Consider the following 16,149-nt stretch of genomic DNA (forward strand, 5'->3'; position numbering starts at 1 on the left):
CCAATCACCAACCTGGCACGCCCGCCGCAGTGGCTCTCCGTCTCTCCAGTGCAGAACAGTTCCCCAGCGGCTGCATCCTGACGCTCAGCGCTCTCCGCCTGCCCAGGTCCCCAGCACATGTAGGTGAGACTCCTTTTTCCTTGTGTGTGTGTTTTATTTCGATGCTGTTGGGGAAGGGAAGAAGTGGCGCTGTGCTCTATTTTGAAAATTTTAATCCTCAGTGGTATACCTCTCACGGTTTTAATTAAAATTAAATCTCCAGTGCATCTGGGAAAAGAGGCTGCAGCTCGGGAGCCTTGCTCCGCCCTCCCGTGGAGGGCGTGGTGTCGAGAGCGATGCTCTGGCTCCAGCTGCTTTGTGCAGCTGGCTGGAAAGGAAAAGGGCAGCCTTAGCCGAGGGGGAGAAAATCCTGCTTCATCCTCCGGGAGGGATGGAAACAAAAGGGGGAGAGGGCGGAATACAATTGTAATTGTCCAGAGACCAAGATAATAAATGGTTTTTAAAAGACACAATCCCGCCTCCACCTTATCTACCTCTCCTCACCCAGAAATGAAGGGAAGAAGGACTCTTTGAGGTTTGATTTGCGGTTTGATCCATTTCAGCTGGGCTGCATAAAATTGATGAGTCCAAAAGAAGATCTTTTTTTTTTTTTTTGAAAGGTGTACGCTTCCTGCAAGAAGGCGTCTGTAGGTGTGTGTTTGAGATCCTACCCTCTAGTTCATTTCTTATGCAGGGGAGCCCGCCTATTGAGGATGGGGGAGATTCCTCATCCGTGTTTTGGTGCCCATTAACAGTGATTCCCTATTCAAATTCTCCATCTTGCTTTGTGCTGTCTGCCCACCAGAGTGCAATTACACTAGCCTCAGGAGACTTTGCCTAAGAAAGTGGCAGATCTAGGCACCATGGCAGGTGCTGTGATCCTAATCGTCCATGCAGGATGCTGTTTCTAAGTCTGTAGGAGGGGGGACCCTCCAGGGCTTGAGAGCGGACTCTTGTCTAACACTCACGAAAGTATTGTCCAAGGAGACACGCATGCTGACAAAGCAAGAGACTATTGGTAGGGGACATCCGGGCATGGGGGTGGGGGTAGCTGCAGGGTCAGGAACCCAGGAGAACTGCTCTGCCAAGTGGCTCTCAGTCTTGGGTTTTATGCTAGCAGGGTTAGTTTCTGATTTGTCTTTGGCCATTCTGGTTCAGGGTCCTTCCTGGTGGCTTGCGCATCACTCAGCCAAGATGGATTCCAGCAAGAAGGAATCTGGGAGGTTGGTAAGACATGTTGCCTGGCATCTCCTCTCTCCTTTTGACCGTTCCCAAATTTTTCTGGTGGGCAATAGCTTGTTAGTTACATGTTCCTTACCAGGATCTCCTGTTGTAAGGTAACTCATGCAAGTGGTTACTATTGTGCCTAGCCAGGGTGGGCAGTTTCAGTCAGTGGTTCCCCTAACAAGAATACTGTATTTCCCCCTGCGAGGTATTAAAGTAATGTAAAAGCAAACAAATGCCATCATTCTTTTGTTGGGTCCACCACCGAATTATTCAGAGTGAATTGGAAACGGATCTGGTTGAGAGTGAAATCAGACATCACTTCCTCCCTGTTCCTCCATCCCCCTGCCCTCCTCTGACCTCTTTTGAGAAGAACTTACTCCCTATCTTTGTTTTGCTGACAGATTCCAAGCTATGCTCCTTAAAGAAGGGAAGATACCTCTTCCGCTTCTCATTTGCTGATTAGTTTATGGAGGGACCACTTCTACTGGTCACCTCTCAGTTCTGAGAGGTTTCTTATTCCAGAAAATTTGAGGCCTTCTTTCAATGATAACGTTGATTGAAGATGTGATTAAATGTGGTTTGTGACCTGGCCTGGCTCCTGGATTCACGGAGCTCCGCCAGGGTGGTTCTGCATGGACCTGGCTGTACTGCAGCCACTCTGTGTGTGTGGCGGCTCAGTGGCCTCCGAGAGGCATTCTGTGGTCCTCCAGTGAAAAAGTGACTGACTGGGCAGGCTTCAAGCCAGTTTTGCTTGCTGAGGATGACCAGAAGCCATTTTGCAGGCTCAAGGAAGTTGCACTATGAGCAGACAGAAAGCTCTTTTTCACAGTCCAAAGAGAGGCTATGATTTAGGGAGATGTGGAATCTTTTTGAGAGATCTTTTTTTAAAAAGACCTGTTCTAGAGAATAACATGGAAACTTACACGACCACATGTAAAATAGATAGCCAATGGGAATTTGCTCTGTGGGGAACTCAAACTGGGGGCTCTGTAACAAACTAGAGGGGTGGGTTGAGGAGGGAGATGGGAGGGAGGTTCGGGAGAGAGAGACATGAGTGTACCTATGGCTGATTCTTGTTGATGTTTGACAGAGAACCACAAAATTCTGTAAAGCAATTATCCTTTAATTAAAAAAAGAAAGAAGCAAAAATAAATAAAACCCATAAAAATAATTCCTTTGTTCCATGATCAAGTGTTTCTAGATAGATTTCACTTTGGGAAGTTAAAAAAAAAAAAGACCTGTCCTCTCTGCCCCTGCCTCTGACTTCAGTCAGTGTTTGAATGTCCACAAACCACCAACAGGCCTGGAGACCCAGCAACAGCTCTGCCTTTGGGAGGCTCTTTGTTTCCAGGTTTTAACTCGGATTGAGCCCTCTTTTCTCAGGGCATCCACGCCCTGCTGCATTGACTGCTCCTTTGGCTGAATCAAAGACCGCCTGGTGCTCTGCATCACTGCCCCCTTTGTCCTGGGGAAAAAGGCTTCACCGTGGCCATGATCCTCCCACCCTCCAGCTTTGTCATAGCCTGTTAGCACTCCCTCCGTTCATCTGCTGAGATTCTCTTGCTAGTCATCCATCTTCCCACTCCCCCCACCCCACCCCATCTGCCTAGTATCTTCATTCTCTCCCCTCCACAAAGCAGCTGCTGGCTCAGACTGACAGGGGCCTGTGGGATTCTCAACACTGAGACAGAGTCTCAGTGCTGAAGGAGTATTAGTGGGGCATATCTAGCTCTGCCCTGCCTTGATGTAAAAGCAGTCCAGAGCCAACTTCTATAAGTAAGATTCTTAAAATGTGTTAGTTGCTCAGGTCATGTCTGACTCTTTGTGATCCATGGACTGTAGCCACCAGGCTCCTCTGTCTATGGAATTCTCCAGGCAAGAATACTGGAGTGGGTATCCATTTCCTTCTCCAGGCGATCTTCCCAACCCAAGGATCAAACCTGGGTGTCCTGCATTGCAGGCAGATTCTTTACCATCTGAGCCACCAGGGAAGCCAGTTCACAATATCCATCCAATATTTATTGAACACCTTTCATGTGCCAGATACTGTTCCAGACATGAAAGATACAGTACAATGGACAAGACGGTTAGGTGTGCTGAACTGAGAGCGTTTATGTTTTAGGATAGGTTGGGAGTTGAGGATGGAAGGAGCATGTGTGCCATAAGAAGTAAAAAAATAAGCAAATGAAAGATCAGACAGTAAAGATCATATCTTATAGCTCTTACAGTGAAAAGATGCTCAGGCTGCTTATAACCAACTAGCTTCATTACCAGGAGCTATTTCCTCTACAGACATATGCTTCTCAGGTGATGAACTAGCCTCAGTGTGAAAGCCTTTCAGGACCAGGAGACAAGAGAAATGGTGCTCACAGGACCACAAAGGAAAAGGCTATAGGCTAACTGTGCTCACATCCAATCATAGCAACGGGTGGGAGACTACATGTTCTAAGTTGCTTCTCCGTCATTTTCCAATCACTTGACACTCATCTGAACCAAATTTCCTTCCATTTTTACATTTGTGAGCGTATCTCTCTGAGAGGGCCTACTAGTCATTTTCAGTGGTGAAATGGCAAACATTTCATCTCTTAGTTGGCCTAGTACATCTAATGGTGTTAAGCTGAGATGCTAACCAGAGAGCTTGGTCACCCCAGACAGGTGACGCATAGCTGTTTGAGTGACAGATCCACAGGTAAGAAAACTGGAAGAACAGCAGGCTGCAGCAAGGCACAGTTCACTGTTGTTTTTGTTGTTGTTCAGTTGCTAAGTCGTGTCTCACTCTTTGCCATCCCACGGACTGTAGCATGCCAGGCCTCCCTGTCCCTCACTATCTCCCAGAGTTTGCCCAAGTTCATGTCCATTGAATTGGTGACGCTAGCCAACCATCTCTTCTTTTACCAGCCTCTTCTTTAGCCTTCAATATTTCCCAGCATCAGGATCTTTTCCAATAAGAAATAGTCGTAAATGAACTTGAAAATGATGATACTTTACCCACCTGGCCCCCGTTCAGGTTCCTTGGAGAAGGAAGATGTGTTAATTTCAGTGAAGGTACAAAAAGTCAATTCCTGATTATACTTAATTAAACCAGTGGAGCAGAGCACCCTAATTTGGAAGCTTTGTAAATCAGAGATGGCAAAATGGCAGCCTGTTTATGATTTGTTTTGGTTGTTTGTCCCCATGGTAATTTACTTAAATTTAGACTAATTGCAACAATTAAAATCACAAACTTCCACATGTAATTTCAGACAACTCCTACTAAATGGACCTGAACTTGTCTGTGAAAGCAGTTGGCTGAATACTGGGCTTGGTGGGAAGAAGAGAACAGTAACTTCCTATTTCAGATTAGACCTGAGCTCTTATATTTTCCATAGCCCCCACCACTCCTTGTGTCCAGATGCTAAGTCTTGGTATCATTGGCACTTGTTAGCTTTTTTCCAGCCACACTTCATCCATGTATGTTACTTGCTTCCCTGCAGTTAATCTAAGAGCAGAGCCTTCAAAGCTTAGTGGCCTCTCCCATCCACCAAGTCCAGAGGTTCTGCTGAGGATCTGGATGGGTTTAGAGAAAGCATTGGATCAGTTCTGCTTCAGTGACTACCTGGCAGCAAAGAATTGTGAACAGACTCCAGGAAAATCGTGCCCAATGGTAAGAAGTCCATGAAGCACCAGTGTTCCACCACTGTCGAGGTGGGGTTAGTGACCAAGTGACTGATTGATTGGATGGGAGTAATGACCAGACGTGTGCTGATGACCCAGCCCTACAAAGGCACTATACCTGGGTAGATAAGTTCATTTTGTGGTCTTGTGAGTCTTTGGTTGTTTATTGACTGCTTCAGAGCTATTAGTTTTCTTTTAATAAAACTCTGGAGGAGTACATAGGCAGCTAGAGTGATTGATTGAAGTATGTGAAGGAGATGGTGTAGGCTAGGATGGCAGGACAGGGCGGGGCCAGATCCACAGGTCTTTAGGCCACAGGACAAGTTTAAATTTCATTTTATACCAATGGGAAGTCACTGGAGGATTTTAAACAGAAAATGGCCTGATTTTATGTATGTGTTTAAAAGACCTTTCTAACTGCTAAGTGGAGAATTGATTGCAAGACAGCAAGAATAGAAGCCAGAAGATAAGGAGCATTTTTAGAACCGTAGTAAGAGATGATGGCCTCATAGACCACAGTGGTACCAATGAAGATGGGAAAAAGTTGTGGATGCATTTAAGAATTACTTGGAGAATTTCTTTCAAAGATGGTTTAAAATCAGTAGTTTATGCTTTAAGTTCCAGAGTTTGAGTAGTATATGCTTTAAAACCTATTCCCCCTACCTCAGAATGACTGAGGATTCAGAGCTCATGGTGGATTGAGGTTAACAGTCTGCAGTATCACATTCATTCATAATCTTTGGACTAGGGATGGTGGTGGATGGGCGAAGCCTACCATGCAGGAAAAAGAGCAGAATCCTGTCTCTTCTCTTAATTCTATTATTTGAAACCTTGGAAAAAAGAGAATTTTTTTCCTGCTTTATCTCTTCAGTTCAGTTCAGTCGCTCAGTTGTGTCCAACTCTGCGACCCTATGGACTGCAGCACACCAGGCCTCCCTGTCCATCACCAACTCCTGGAGCTTACTCAAACTCATGTCTGTTGAGTCAGTGATGCCATCCAACCATCTCATCCTGTCATCCCCTTCTCCTCCCACCTTCAGTCTTTCCAACCATCAGGGTCTTTTCAAATGAGTCAGTTCTTCGAATTAGGTGACCAAAGTATTAGAGTTTCAGCATCAGCATCAGTCTTCCAGTGAATATTCAGGACTGATTTCCTTTAGGATTGACTGGTTGGATCTCCTTGCAATCCAAGGAACTCTCAAGAGTGTTCTCCAACAGTTTAAAACATCAATTCTTTGGTGCTCAGCTTTCTTTATAACCCAACTCTCACATCCATACGTGACTACTGGAAAAACCATAGCTTTGATTAGATGGACCTTTGTTGGCAAAGTAATGTCTCTGCTTTTTAATATGCTGTCTAGATTGGTCATAGCTTTTCTTCCAAGGAGCAAGCGTCTTTTAATTTCATGGCTGCAGTCACTGTATGCAGTGATTTTGGAGCCCCCAAAAATAAAGTCTTTCACTTTTTCCATTGTCTCTCCTTCTATTTGCCATGAAGTGATGGGACTGGATGCCATGATCTTAGTTTTCTGAATGTTGAGTTTTAAGCCAACTTTTTCACTCTCCTCTTTCACTTTCATCAAGAGGCTCTTTAATTCTTCTTTGCTTTAACTATAAGGGTGGTGTCATCTGCATATCTGAGGTTATTGATATTTTCCCCTGTAATCTTGATTCCAGCTTGTGCTTCATCCAGCCTGGCATTTCACATGATGTGTTCTGCATATAAGTTAAATAAGCAGGGTGACAATATACAGCCTTGATGTACTCCTTTCTCAATTTGGAACCAGTCTGTTGTCCCATGTCCAGTTCTAACTGTTGCTTCTTGACCTGCATACAAGTTTCTCAGGAGGCAGATCAGGTGGTCTGGTATTACCATCTCTTTGAGAATTTTCCACAGTTTATTGTGATCCACACAGTCAAAGGCTTTGGCATATTTAATAAAGCAGAAATAGATGTTTTTCTGGAACTCTCTTGCTTTTTCGATGATCCACCAGATGTAACTGTTTCAGCATGTATCTCTTACGTATAAGGACTCTCTCTTTGAAAAAAGATGATCACAATATCATGTGTGTGTGTTCAGTTGCTCAGTCGTTATCTGACTCTTTGTGGTCCCATGGACTGTAGTCCACCAGGATCCTCAGTCCATGGAATCTTCTAGGCAAAAATAATCGAGTGAGTTGCCATTTCCTATGCCTGGGGATCTCCCTAACCCAAGAACTGAACCCCACCTGTGGTGACTCCTGAAATGATATCTAATGTTTTTAAATAATATGAGGAAATGAAACAAAATTGGCCACTGGTATTTTGCTTATTGTTGAAATTGGGTGAGAGGTACAGTGAAGGTTCATTCAAATTATTCTTTTTGCTTCTGTAAAGGTTTGCCACTTTCCCTAATAAAAATTTTCTCCTTTTACATATTTGAAACTTTCCATAATATTAGGTTGCAAAAATAATTGCGTTTGGTGCCAAAGTGATTGAAATGCAAAAGTAATTGTGGTTGGTGCAAAAGTAAGTGCAGTTCAAAAGTAATTGTGATTGATAGAAAAGTAATAGTAATTGCAGTTGATGCAAAATTAATTGAGGTTGGTGCAATAGTAATTGTTGTTGGTGCAAAAGTAATAGAGGTTAAAAAGTAATTGTGGTTGGTGAAAAAAAGGGAAAGTGATAGTCGCTCAATCATGTCCGACTCTTTGTGTTCCCATGAACTGTAGCTTGCCAGACTCCTCTGTCCATGGAATTCTCCAGGCTAGAATCCTGGAGTGGGTTGCCATTCCTTTCTCCAGGGAATCTTCCTGACCCAGGGATCAAACCCACATCTCTTACACCTCCTGCATAAGTCAACCGCAATTACTTTTGAACCTCAATTACTTTTGCACCAACCCCATGTAATAACAATTTTGTTAAGAAGAATTTTTTAAATGCCACTAGCTGGATACTTGCTAATTGGCACCTCTTTAGCAATAGCACTCAAAACACTACTTTCCTCTTTATGACTCATGTGCCAAGAACACAGGCTGATCTGTTTTTTCTTTAAAAGATGTTGTATAGACTCTCCTCTCTCCCACTTTTTACCTGAAGAATAGAAGAGGAGAGAAAGTGATAAGAGTGAAATGTTTGCATTCTTTCCACTGGTCTTCAAAAGGTGCTAGAACAGACCCCAACAATTCTGGGATCTTGGGCTAACAAGAAACCAGGAGACGAGTGTCTTCTTTATAGAATACCAGGGAAGGCATGGTTGGTGAAGTGGTGCCAGTGTTGAGTGGCACTACTTGCTCAAAGTTGCATTCAACCATTTGAGTATAGTTGTAATGTCTGGCTTAATAGCTAGAAGCCTGGAATGCTAGTCCCAGCCATGGGAATCTCCATCTATGGTGCAAGGAAGAATGGTCCTTAACCTGTCTGTAAGGCTTCTTCACCCAACTTCTTTATACTTGGCATTCCCCAGCTAGATTGATGGGTTTTACATAATACATACAACTCAAAATATAGCAACACAAATAAAATTTTATTCATGATTCATTATTGTAAACATATGTCCATATTACTCTCGAAATAAAGTTTTGTGAGAAATAAATGGAGGGGAAGGTGTCTGCCAAGTTGAGGACCATTTCCTAAACCCTTCTCCATCTCTATTCCTTCCCTGTTGATGACTTTGTTTCCCTATCTTTCAAGTGCAACTCATCACTGGAACGCCTTTGCATCAGCTGCACCCTGGAAGAAGCTCTGTGATGTTGTGGGTCACGAGTTTGCTCTGGCAGATTGAACTCTTGACAAGGAACAGCTAGATTTGAAGACGAGGATGGAAGAGCCAGCACCGGGGGAAGGCCAGAGTCAGCTCCCAAGCCCCCACCACAGCTCCCTGAGGAAAGCCATGGCGGCTGCTCTGGTCCTCGATGGGGAATCCACCATGGGGCGCAGGAAAAAGAAGAGGAAAGAGTCCCGCCCAGAATCTATCATCATCTACCGGTCAGAGAGTGAGACACTGGATGAGGAACCTGGGGAGTCAGAAGGTGGGGATCAGCCTAAAGAGGAGGAGGGAGATGATTTCCTAGACTGTCCTATGGATGATGGTGAGTCTCTCTGGGGTCACCTGCTTAAAGCCACAGGGAGGAGGCCCAGTGAGGATCTTCCAGAAGCCAGACCTGACCTACTGCTTACTGATACATTTCTTCTCACGATGTTGCAGTCTTCATCCAACAAGTCAACAGTATTTACTGAGGATTTATTGTGGTTCTCTTCTAGGTAATATGGAGGAAAACTCTACTTTTTTTGAAATTCCTAGTATAATAGAAGAGACCAATTTATACACAAAAATTAGTAATAAAAGCCAACCAGGCTAACTATTTAATGCATGTAGTTGACGTTCATAATAATCAGGAAAATGTGAATTATAACATCATGAATTATAATTTTCCTTCACTATATAATATTCACTTCCTATATGGATGGCAAAAAAATTAGGTAAAAGATATTAACATCAACGTGAAGAAATGGATATACTCTCATATACCTCATGTGGAAAAGGTATCTGCTTTTGGGAAATATGTCAATATCTATTAAATTCAAAATATGCATAGCTTATGTCCTAGAAATTCTCAGTATCTACCACATGCACATGTGGATAAGGAAGCAGTTATAAAAATGTTTGTTGCTGCTAAGGAGACTTCAGGACGTCTATATTAAGTGTCATTATGCAGCAATAGACGGACGTGGTAGATCTATCTGTGTGTATGGGTCATCCCCAAGACATATGCCCATGGTGAATGGGATGAGCCGAGTCACTGCTCTCATGCCATTTACCTTCCAGTCAGGCGAAGACCGATAGCAAACAACTCAGCAAACAAAAGATGATTTCAAAAGATAATAAAAGGTAACAGTGGTACAGGGTCCAAAGACAGTAAACCTCCGTGACAGGGAGGAAGGTGACCAAGTGAGGGAAGCGGGGGAGGGCTAGACCGCACAGCCTCTCAGAGGAAGGGACATTTGCTCTTGAGGTGGCCCCATTCTGTCCCTCATCCAGCCAGGGGCTAGAAGTCCACAGGGCCTTGGGGAGCTGCCGACCAAAAGCCTTCACGTACTAAGGACCATGGATGCTTTACTTTCACGACCTGCAGCCTCACTCCCAGGCCTGCCAGAGAGTGGCTGTTTGGTGGGGGTGGGAGTGATGCTGCTGGTGGTGGGGATAGTGGTGGTGGTACTGGTGGAGCATCGGTGCTGGGGAATGTGCATGTGGTGTGCATGTGTGTATGTGTGGTGCCTGTGTGTGTACACAACTTGGATATGAAGGCTGGGATGTGTCGACCAGTTTATGAAGAGGCCTCTCTCAGAAGTATGGGGGTAGGAATAAGGAGAGAAGAGGAGTCGGCTGCCCATCAGTATAACACGAATACACGGTGCCACCTTCACACACAGTAGCTGATACTCAGTTCAGTTCAGTCGCTCTGTCGTGTCTGACTCTTTGTGACCCCATGAATCGCAGCACACCAGGCCTCCCTGTCCATCACCAACTCCCAGAATTCACTCAGATTCACATCCATCGAGTGCGTGATGCCATCCAGCCATCTCATCCTCTGTCGTCCCCTTCTCCTCCTGCCACCAATCCCTCCCAGCATCAGAGTCTTTTCCAATGAGTCAACTCTTCGCATGAGGTGGCCAAAGTACTAGAGTTTCAGCTTTAGCATCATTTCTTCCAAAGAACACCCAGGGCTGATCTCCTTCAGAATGGACTGGTTGGATCTCCTTGCAGTCCAAGGGACTCTCAAGAGTCTTCTCCAACACCACAGTTCAAAAGATCAGTTCTTCGGTGCTCAGCCTCCTTCACAGTCCAACTCTCACATCCATACATGACCACTGGAAAAACCATAGCCTTGACTAGACAGAGCTTAGTTGGCAAAGCAATGTCTCTGCTTTTCAATATGCTATCTAGGTTGGTCATAACTTTTCTTCCAAGGAGTAAACGTCTTTTAATTTCATGGCTGCAGTCACCATCTGCAGTGATTTTGGAGCCCCCAAAAATAAAGTCTGACACAGTTTCCACTGTTTCCCCATCTATTTCCCATGAAGTGATGAGACTGGATGCCATGATCTTCATTTTCTGAATGTTGAGCTTTAGGCCAACTTTTTCACTGTCCTCTTTCACTTTCATCAAGAAGCTTTTTAGTTCCTCTTCACTTTCTGCCATAAGGGTGGTATCATCTGCATATCTGAGGTTTTTGATATTTCTGGCAATCTTGATTCCAGCTTGTGCTTCTTCCAGTCCAGCGTTTCTTATGATGTACTCTGCATAGAAGTTAAATAAGCAGGGTGACAATATACAGCCTTGATGTACTCCTTTTCCTATTTGGAACCACTCTGTTGTTCCATGTCCAGTTTTAACTGTTGCTTCCTGACCTGCATATAGCTTTCTCAAGAGGCAGGTCAGGTGGTCTGGTATTCCCATCTCTTTCAGAATATTGCACAGTTTATTATGATCCACACAGTCAAAAGCTTTGGCATAGTCAATAAAGCAGAAATAGATGTTTTTTCTGGAACTCTCTTGCTTTTTCCATGATCCAGCAGATGTTGGCTCTTTGATCTCTGGTTCCTCTGCCTTTTCTAAAACCAGCTTGAACATCAGGAAGTTCACGGTTCACGTATTGCTGAAGCCTGGCTTGGAGAATTTTGAGCATTACTTTACTAGCGTGTGAGATGAGTGCAATTGTGCGGCAGTTTGAGCATTCTTTGGCATTGCCTTTCTTTGGGATTGGAATGAAAACTGACCTTTTCCATTCCTGGGGCCACTGCTGAGTTTTTAAAATTTGCTGGCATGTTGAGTGCAGCACTTTCACAGCATCATCTTTCAGGATTTGAAAGAGCTCAACTGGAATTCCATCACCTCCACTAGCTTTGTTCGTGGTGATGCTTTCTAAGGCCCACTTGACTTCACCTTCCAGGATGTCTGGCTCTAGGTGAGTGATCACACCATCATGATTATCCACGTTGTGAAGATCTTTTTTGTACAGTTCTTCTGTGTATTCTTGCCACCTCTTCTTAATATCTTCCGCTTCTGTGAGGTCCATACCATTTCTGTCCTTTATCGAGCCCATCTTTCCATGAAATATTTCCTTGGTATCTCTAATTTTCTTGAAGAGATCGCTAGTCTTTCCCATTCTGTTGTTTTCCTCTATTTCTTTGCATTGATCGCTGAAGAAAGGCTTTCTTATCTCTTCTTGCTATTCTTTGGAATTCTGCATTCAGATGCTTATATCTTTCCTTTTCTCCTTGGCTTTTCGCTTCTCTTCTTTTCACAGCTATTTGTAAGGCCTCCCCAGACAGCCATTTTGCTTTTTTGCAGTGTTTTCACAGCACTTACAAACCAGAAATACGATCATGCTGAAGAAGCACCTTTGGTAGAGTTCTTACTCCCTTCCATATTGTAGACATAATAGAAGCCCAGAGAAGTAGAGATAATAAAAAACAAGCTTAACCTGCTTCACAGTCGTAGCAGGGCCCTGGCAGGAGAGTTGATCACGGGAATGCTCTACCTTCCCTCGAGGGACACTCATTGAATCTGCTGTGAAATCACTGACTTCGTATGCTGTCAGGGACCAGAATAAAAGACCTTCTTGTACTCGGCTCCAGTCTCAGAGGCCAACACTGATGAAATGTCTGTTCTTCTGATCTTGACTTTCGCCTCTTTGTGCCCTGCAGGTGTGTGGAACGTGCCTGTGGACAGCCGCTATGTCACATTAACTGGGACCATCACCCGAGGAAAGAAAAAGGGGCAGATGGTAGACATCCATGTCACATTGACAGAGAAGGAACTGCAGGAACTCACTAAGCCCAAGGCATCATCAAGGGAAACGACGCCTGGATGCAGAAAGGCCTGCCAGCTGGGAGCAGACCGTGGGCCACACGTGGTCCTCTGGACGTTGGTCTGCCTGCCTGTGGTTTTCCTCCTCTCCTTTGTGGTCTCTTTCTACTATGGCACCATCACTTGGTACAACATCTTTCTCGTGTACAACGAGGAGAGGACCTTCTGGCACAAGATCTCCTGTTGCCCCTGCCTCATCCTCTTCTATCCAGTGCTCATCATGGCCATGGCCTCTTCCCTGGGCCTCTACGCGGCCGTGGTCCAGCTCTCATGGTCCTGGGAAGCCTGGTGGCAAGCTGCCCGGGACATGGAGAAAGGCTTCTGTGGTTGGCTATGCAGTAAGCTGGGTCTGGAAGACTGTTCTCCCTACAGCATTGTGGAGTTGCTTGAATCAGACAATATCTCAGGCAATCTGTCCAACAAGGATGCCACCCAGGAGGTAGAAACATCCGCTGTCTAAATTCCCAATGACTTACTTCATTCTCTGGTCTTAGTAGCCTGTTTATCATCCTCCAATTCCAGAATACTCCTTGTTTAAATTTTTCCTTCTCGCCCCACTATACACTGTTCTTCTGGAAAATTTTAGCCCACACTTATCTGTCCTACCATCTTGTTGGTTTCCAGGAGGGCAGGAAACAGAAAAGCAATTTGTGCCCAAATAGTCCAGGCAATGGCACCCCACTCCAGTACTCTTGCCTGGAAAACCCCAGGGATGGAGGAGCCTGGTAGGCTGCAGTCCATGGGGTCGCTAAGAGTCGGGCACGACTTGAGCGACTTCACTTTCACTTTTCACTTTCATGCATTGGAGAAGGAAATGGCAACTCACTCCAGTGTTCTTGCCTGGAGAATCCCAGGGATGGAGGAGCCTAGTGGGCTGCCGTCTATGGGGTCGCACAGAGTCCGACAAGACTGAAGCGACTTAGCAGCAGCAGCAGCAGTCCATCTAATGGATAAACTCTTCTTTGTTCCTTACCCTAAGATAACCCTTTATCTGGGACAAGGAAGTTCAGGTGTGCAACACTTCAGGACCTTGAAGGTATTCCTGGCGCCTGGAACCCAGGTTAGTATGTGACTAAATGTGACAGGGAGAATAAGGAGGCTCAGGGAAGACCAAATCCACTAGTAAGATAATAGATAGTGATGGAAGGAAACATATAAGAAGCAGAGTTGCTACAGTGTAGCGGAATGTAAGAATTTGTGTGTATCACTTAATTTTGATTTATATCTTAAATATAATTGAAGTCCAAATATCAGTAGTTTAAACAAGACAAGTCTGTTCTTATACAGAAGTCTGGAGGCAGACCATCAGGGAAATGGATGAAGTCATCAGAGTTCCAGGCTTTCTATTTCCCAACCCTCATCACCTTTATCCTCAGCGACCAGTGCTGACTACATCTCCAGTCATCCCATCCATGTTTCAGACAGAACAGAGGACAGGGCAGAGAAGAGCACATACACTCTTCCTAAGCTAAGGAGGTTTCCCAGGAGTCCCTCTCAACACTTCTCCTATCTCATTGGCCAGGCCTTAGTCACATGACCTCATGAGCAAAAGAGGCTGGAAAATGTAGTCTTTTGACTGGGCAGCTGTATTCTAAATATTTGGATTCTGCTAATTTAAGAGACAAGGAAAGAATGGCTATTTTGGTAGGCAAGGAAGAGTCTCTGGCTTACAGTAATAATTTAAATACATTCAGATCCCAAACTGTGAATATAGTTGTATTTATGTATGTATTTATTTATTTAAGCCTAAATCTTACACAGAGAACTTGTACATAGATACTAGCTACATATACTATGCATAAACCACACAGATATTAGCAACTCGTGTGTTGCAATTAAATATCTGTAATGCCATATGGTTTCAGGTGTTTTCAAAAGGAAGAGTGGATAGCTGAGTGCAATTGTATCATGTACAAATTGTAGTAGCATAGCTTTTTTCCAGGTAGTGAAGATGGACTGGGTGATATTTAATGTACGGATGAAGGGCTGTGAAGAGAGGCATTGCATCTGTCAGACATCCCCCCCGCCCCGTCACCCAGCCCCCTGCAGGGTCAGTAACCCTAAGCAAAAGGAGATGGACTCAGCTTTGGGTGTGCGTGTGTGCTCAGTCATGTCCAGCTCTACAACCCTATGGACCATAGCCCACCAGGCTCCTCTGTCCATGGGATTTTCCAGGCAAGAGTACTGGAGCAAGTTGCCATTTCCTCCAGGGGATCTTCCTGACCCAGGGACTGAACCTATGTCTTCTGTGTTTCCTGCACTGGCAGGCAGATTCTTTACCACTGAGCCAACCACCTGGGAAGCCCCAGCTTGGGATGGTTTGACCAAACCTCACTCAAAATTTTCTGGAGTTCATCAACAAATAGAATCTTTGCTGAGAAGCTTGGGTCTTCGTGGCCACTGAGGGTATAAACCAGATGAATCCAGACTAATACAGTCTGAACTTAAAAAAATTCCTGAGGGATCCCTTTCTAATTAAAAAAAAAAAAACAAATCGTATGAGGTCATGCAGATTTTTAAAGCTTGGGTCCTTACAAGAAGAGCTGGTGTCCATGTTCTTGTTTCAGGAAGAAACTGTTGAAAGAACTGCTGTGAATCAAACCCAATGGGTCAGGTAACGCTATGCCACAGAAGGCCAGGGACATTTGTCTAATGCATGGTGCTGAATTCCACCTTCAGAGGGAAACCCACCCTTTGAAAAATAACTATCATTAGTTTGAAAAAACTCAATTCTGTCCAACATTATTGAAGACAACTTTGGTGCTGTCTGGTGGTTTTGCAGAGAGATAAGCAATTGAAGACAATAAAATCTAATTAACGTTTGTTCACTTTGTCTCTGAGTCTCTCCAACATTGCTTTGAACACTATAGTTTTCAGAAAAAGAGTGAGCATGGTGACTGTTTTATAGGTGTGTAATGGTCTTAATATGGGTCCTTAATATCTTGACTCTTCCCACCTACCACCAATTTGTGAGGCTTCTGTTTTGGTGGACTCTTCCAACAGATCACAGATTTACCTAAGCCTACATTAGGAAGTTGCAGCTTTATTTGCCACATTTTTTTCAGAGGTTAAGGAAACCAGTGGGCAAGGCCCAAAGCAGTCATGATTAGGACAAAGGTAAGATGTCCCTGCGGGATGGAGGAGGGTGGGGTTAGGGTAAGGAACAAGGGATACCTAGATAAAGTAGATGTAGCCCTCACCCTAGTTGAGCTTGCCAGCTAGCAGAACCCATAGGTTCATAAAATCATTTCAAAAGGGCTCTGAGAGAGATATGGGAAAGTCTAAACTAGAGGAAGGAAAACCTCACCAAACAGACCCAAAGCAATCTCATCTCAGCTGTTAGCAAATGCCTAGAGAATTTTAGAGGAGAAACGAGA

At 44.4% G+C, this 16,149-nt stretch overlaps 1 protein-coding gene across 4 annotated transcripts; it reads left to right on the top strand.

Annotated features, from left to right (window-relative positions):
* Positions 1 to 26: 26 nt before the first annotated feature.
* TMEM169 (transmembrane protein 169) lies at positions 27 to 15,600 on the top strand. 4 transcript variants are annotated; one of them, XM_069574506.1, is made up of 7 exons: positions 40 to 119; positions 1,198 to 1,262; positions 4,740 to 4,909; positions 8,593 to 8,990; positions 12,610 to 13,211; positions 13,752 to 13,832; positions 15,340 to 15,600. In XM_069574506.1, the coding sequence occupies exons 4-7, from the start codon at positions 8,720 to 8,722 to the stop codon at positions 15,388 to 15,390; spliced, it is 1,005 nt and encodes a 334-aa protein (XP_069430607.1). In that variant the 5' UTR covers positions 40 to 119; positions 1,198 to 1,262; positions 4,740 to 4,909; positions 8,593 to 8,719; the 3' UTR covers positions 15,391 to 15,600. The 4 variants fall into 4 exon arrangements, with proteins under 4 accessions (XP_069430606.1, XP_069430605.1, XP_069430607.1 ...); XM_069574505.1 differs by lacking the exon at positions 4,740 to 4,909 and having other exon boundaries at positions 27 to 119; positions 1,198 to 1,266; XM_069574504.1 differs by lacking the exon at positions 4,740 to 4,909 and having other exon boundaries at positions 30 to 123.
* The last annotated feature ends 549 nt before the right edge of the window (positions 15,601 to 16,149 follow it).

Source organism: Ovis canadensis, chromosome 2 (genome assembly GCF_042477335.2).
Source record: "Ovis canadensis isolate MfBH-ARS-UI-01 breed Bighorn chromosome 2, ARS-UI_OviCan_v2, whole genome shotgun sequence".
NCBI lineage: Eukaryota > Metazoa > Chordata > Mammalia > Artiodactyla > Bovidae > Ovis > Ovis canadensis.

What these genes read in the sequence shown, in the direction of transcription:
- TMEM169 (XM_069574505.1), top strand. Translation starts at nt 8,720, where the DNA reads ATGGAAGAGCCAGCACCGGGGGAAGGCCAGAGTCAGCTCCCAAGCCCC. An exon ending in AGACTGTCCTATGGATGATG is followed by an intron (nt 8,991 to 12,609) that starts GTGAGTCTCTCT and finishes TGTGCCCTGCAG; the next exon opens with GTGTGTGGAACGTGCCTGTG. An exon ending in ACAAGGATGCCACCCAGGAG is followed by an intron (nt 13,212 to 13,751) that starts GTAGAAACATCC and finishes CCTTACCCTAAG; the next exon opens with ATAACCCTTTATCTGGGACA.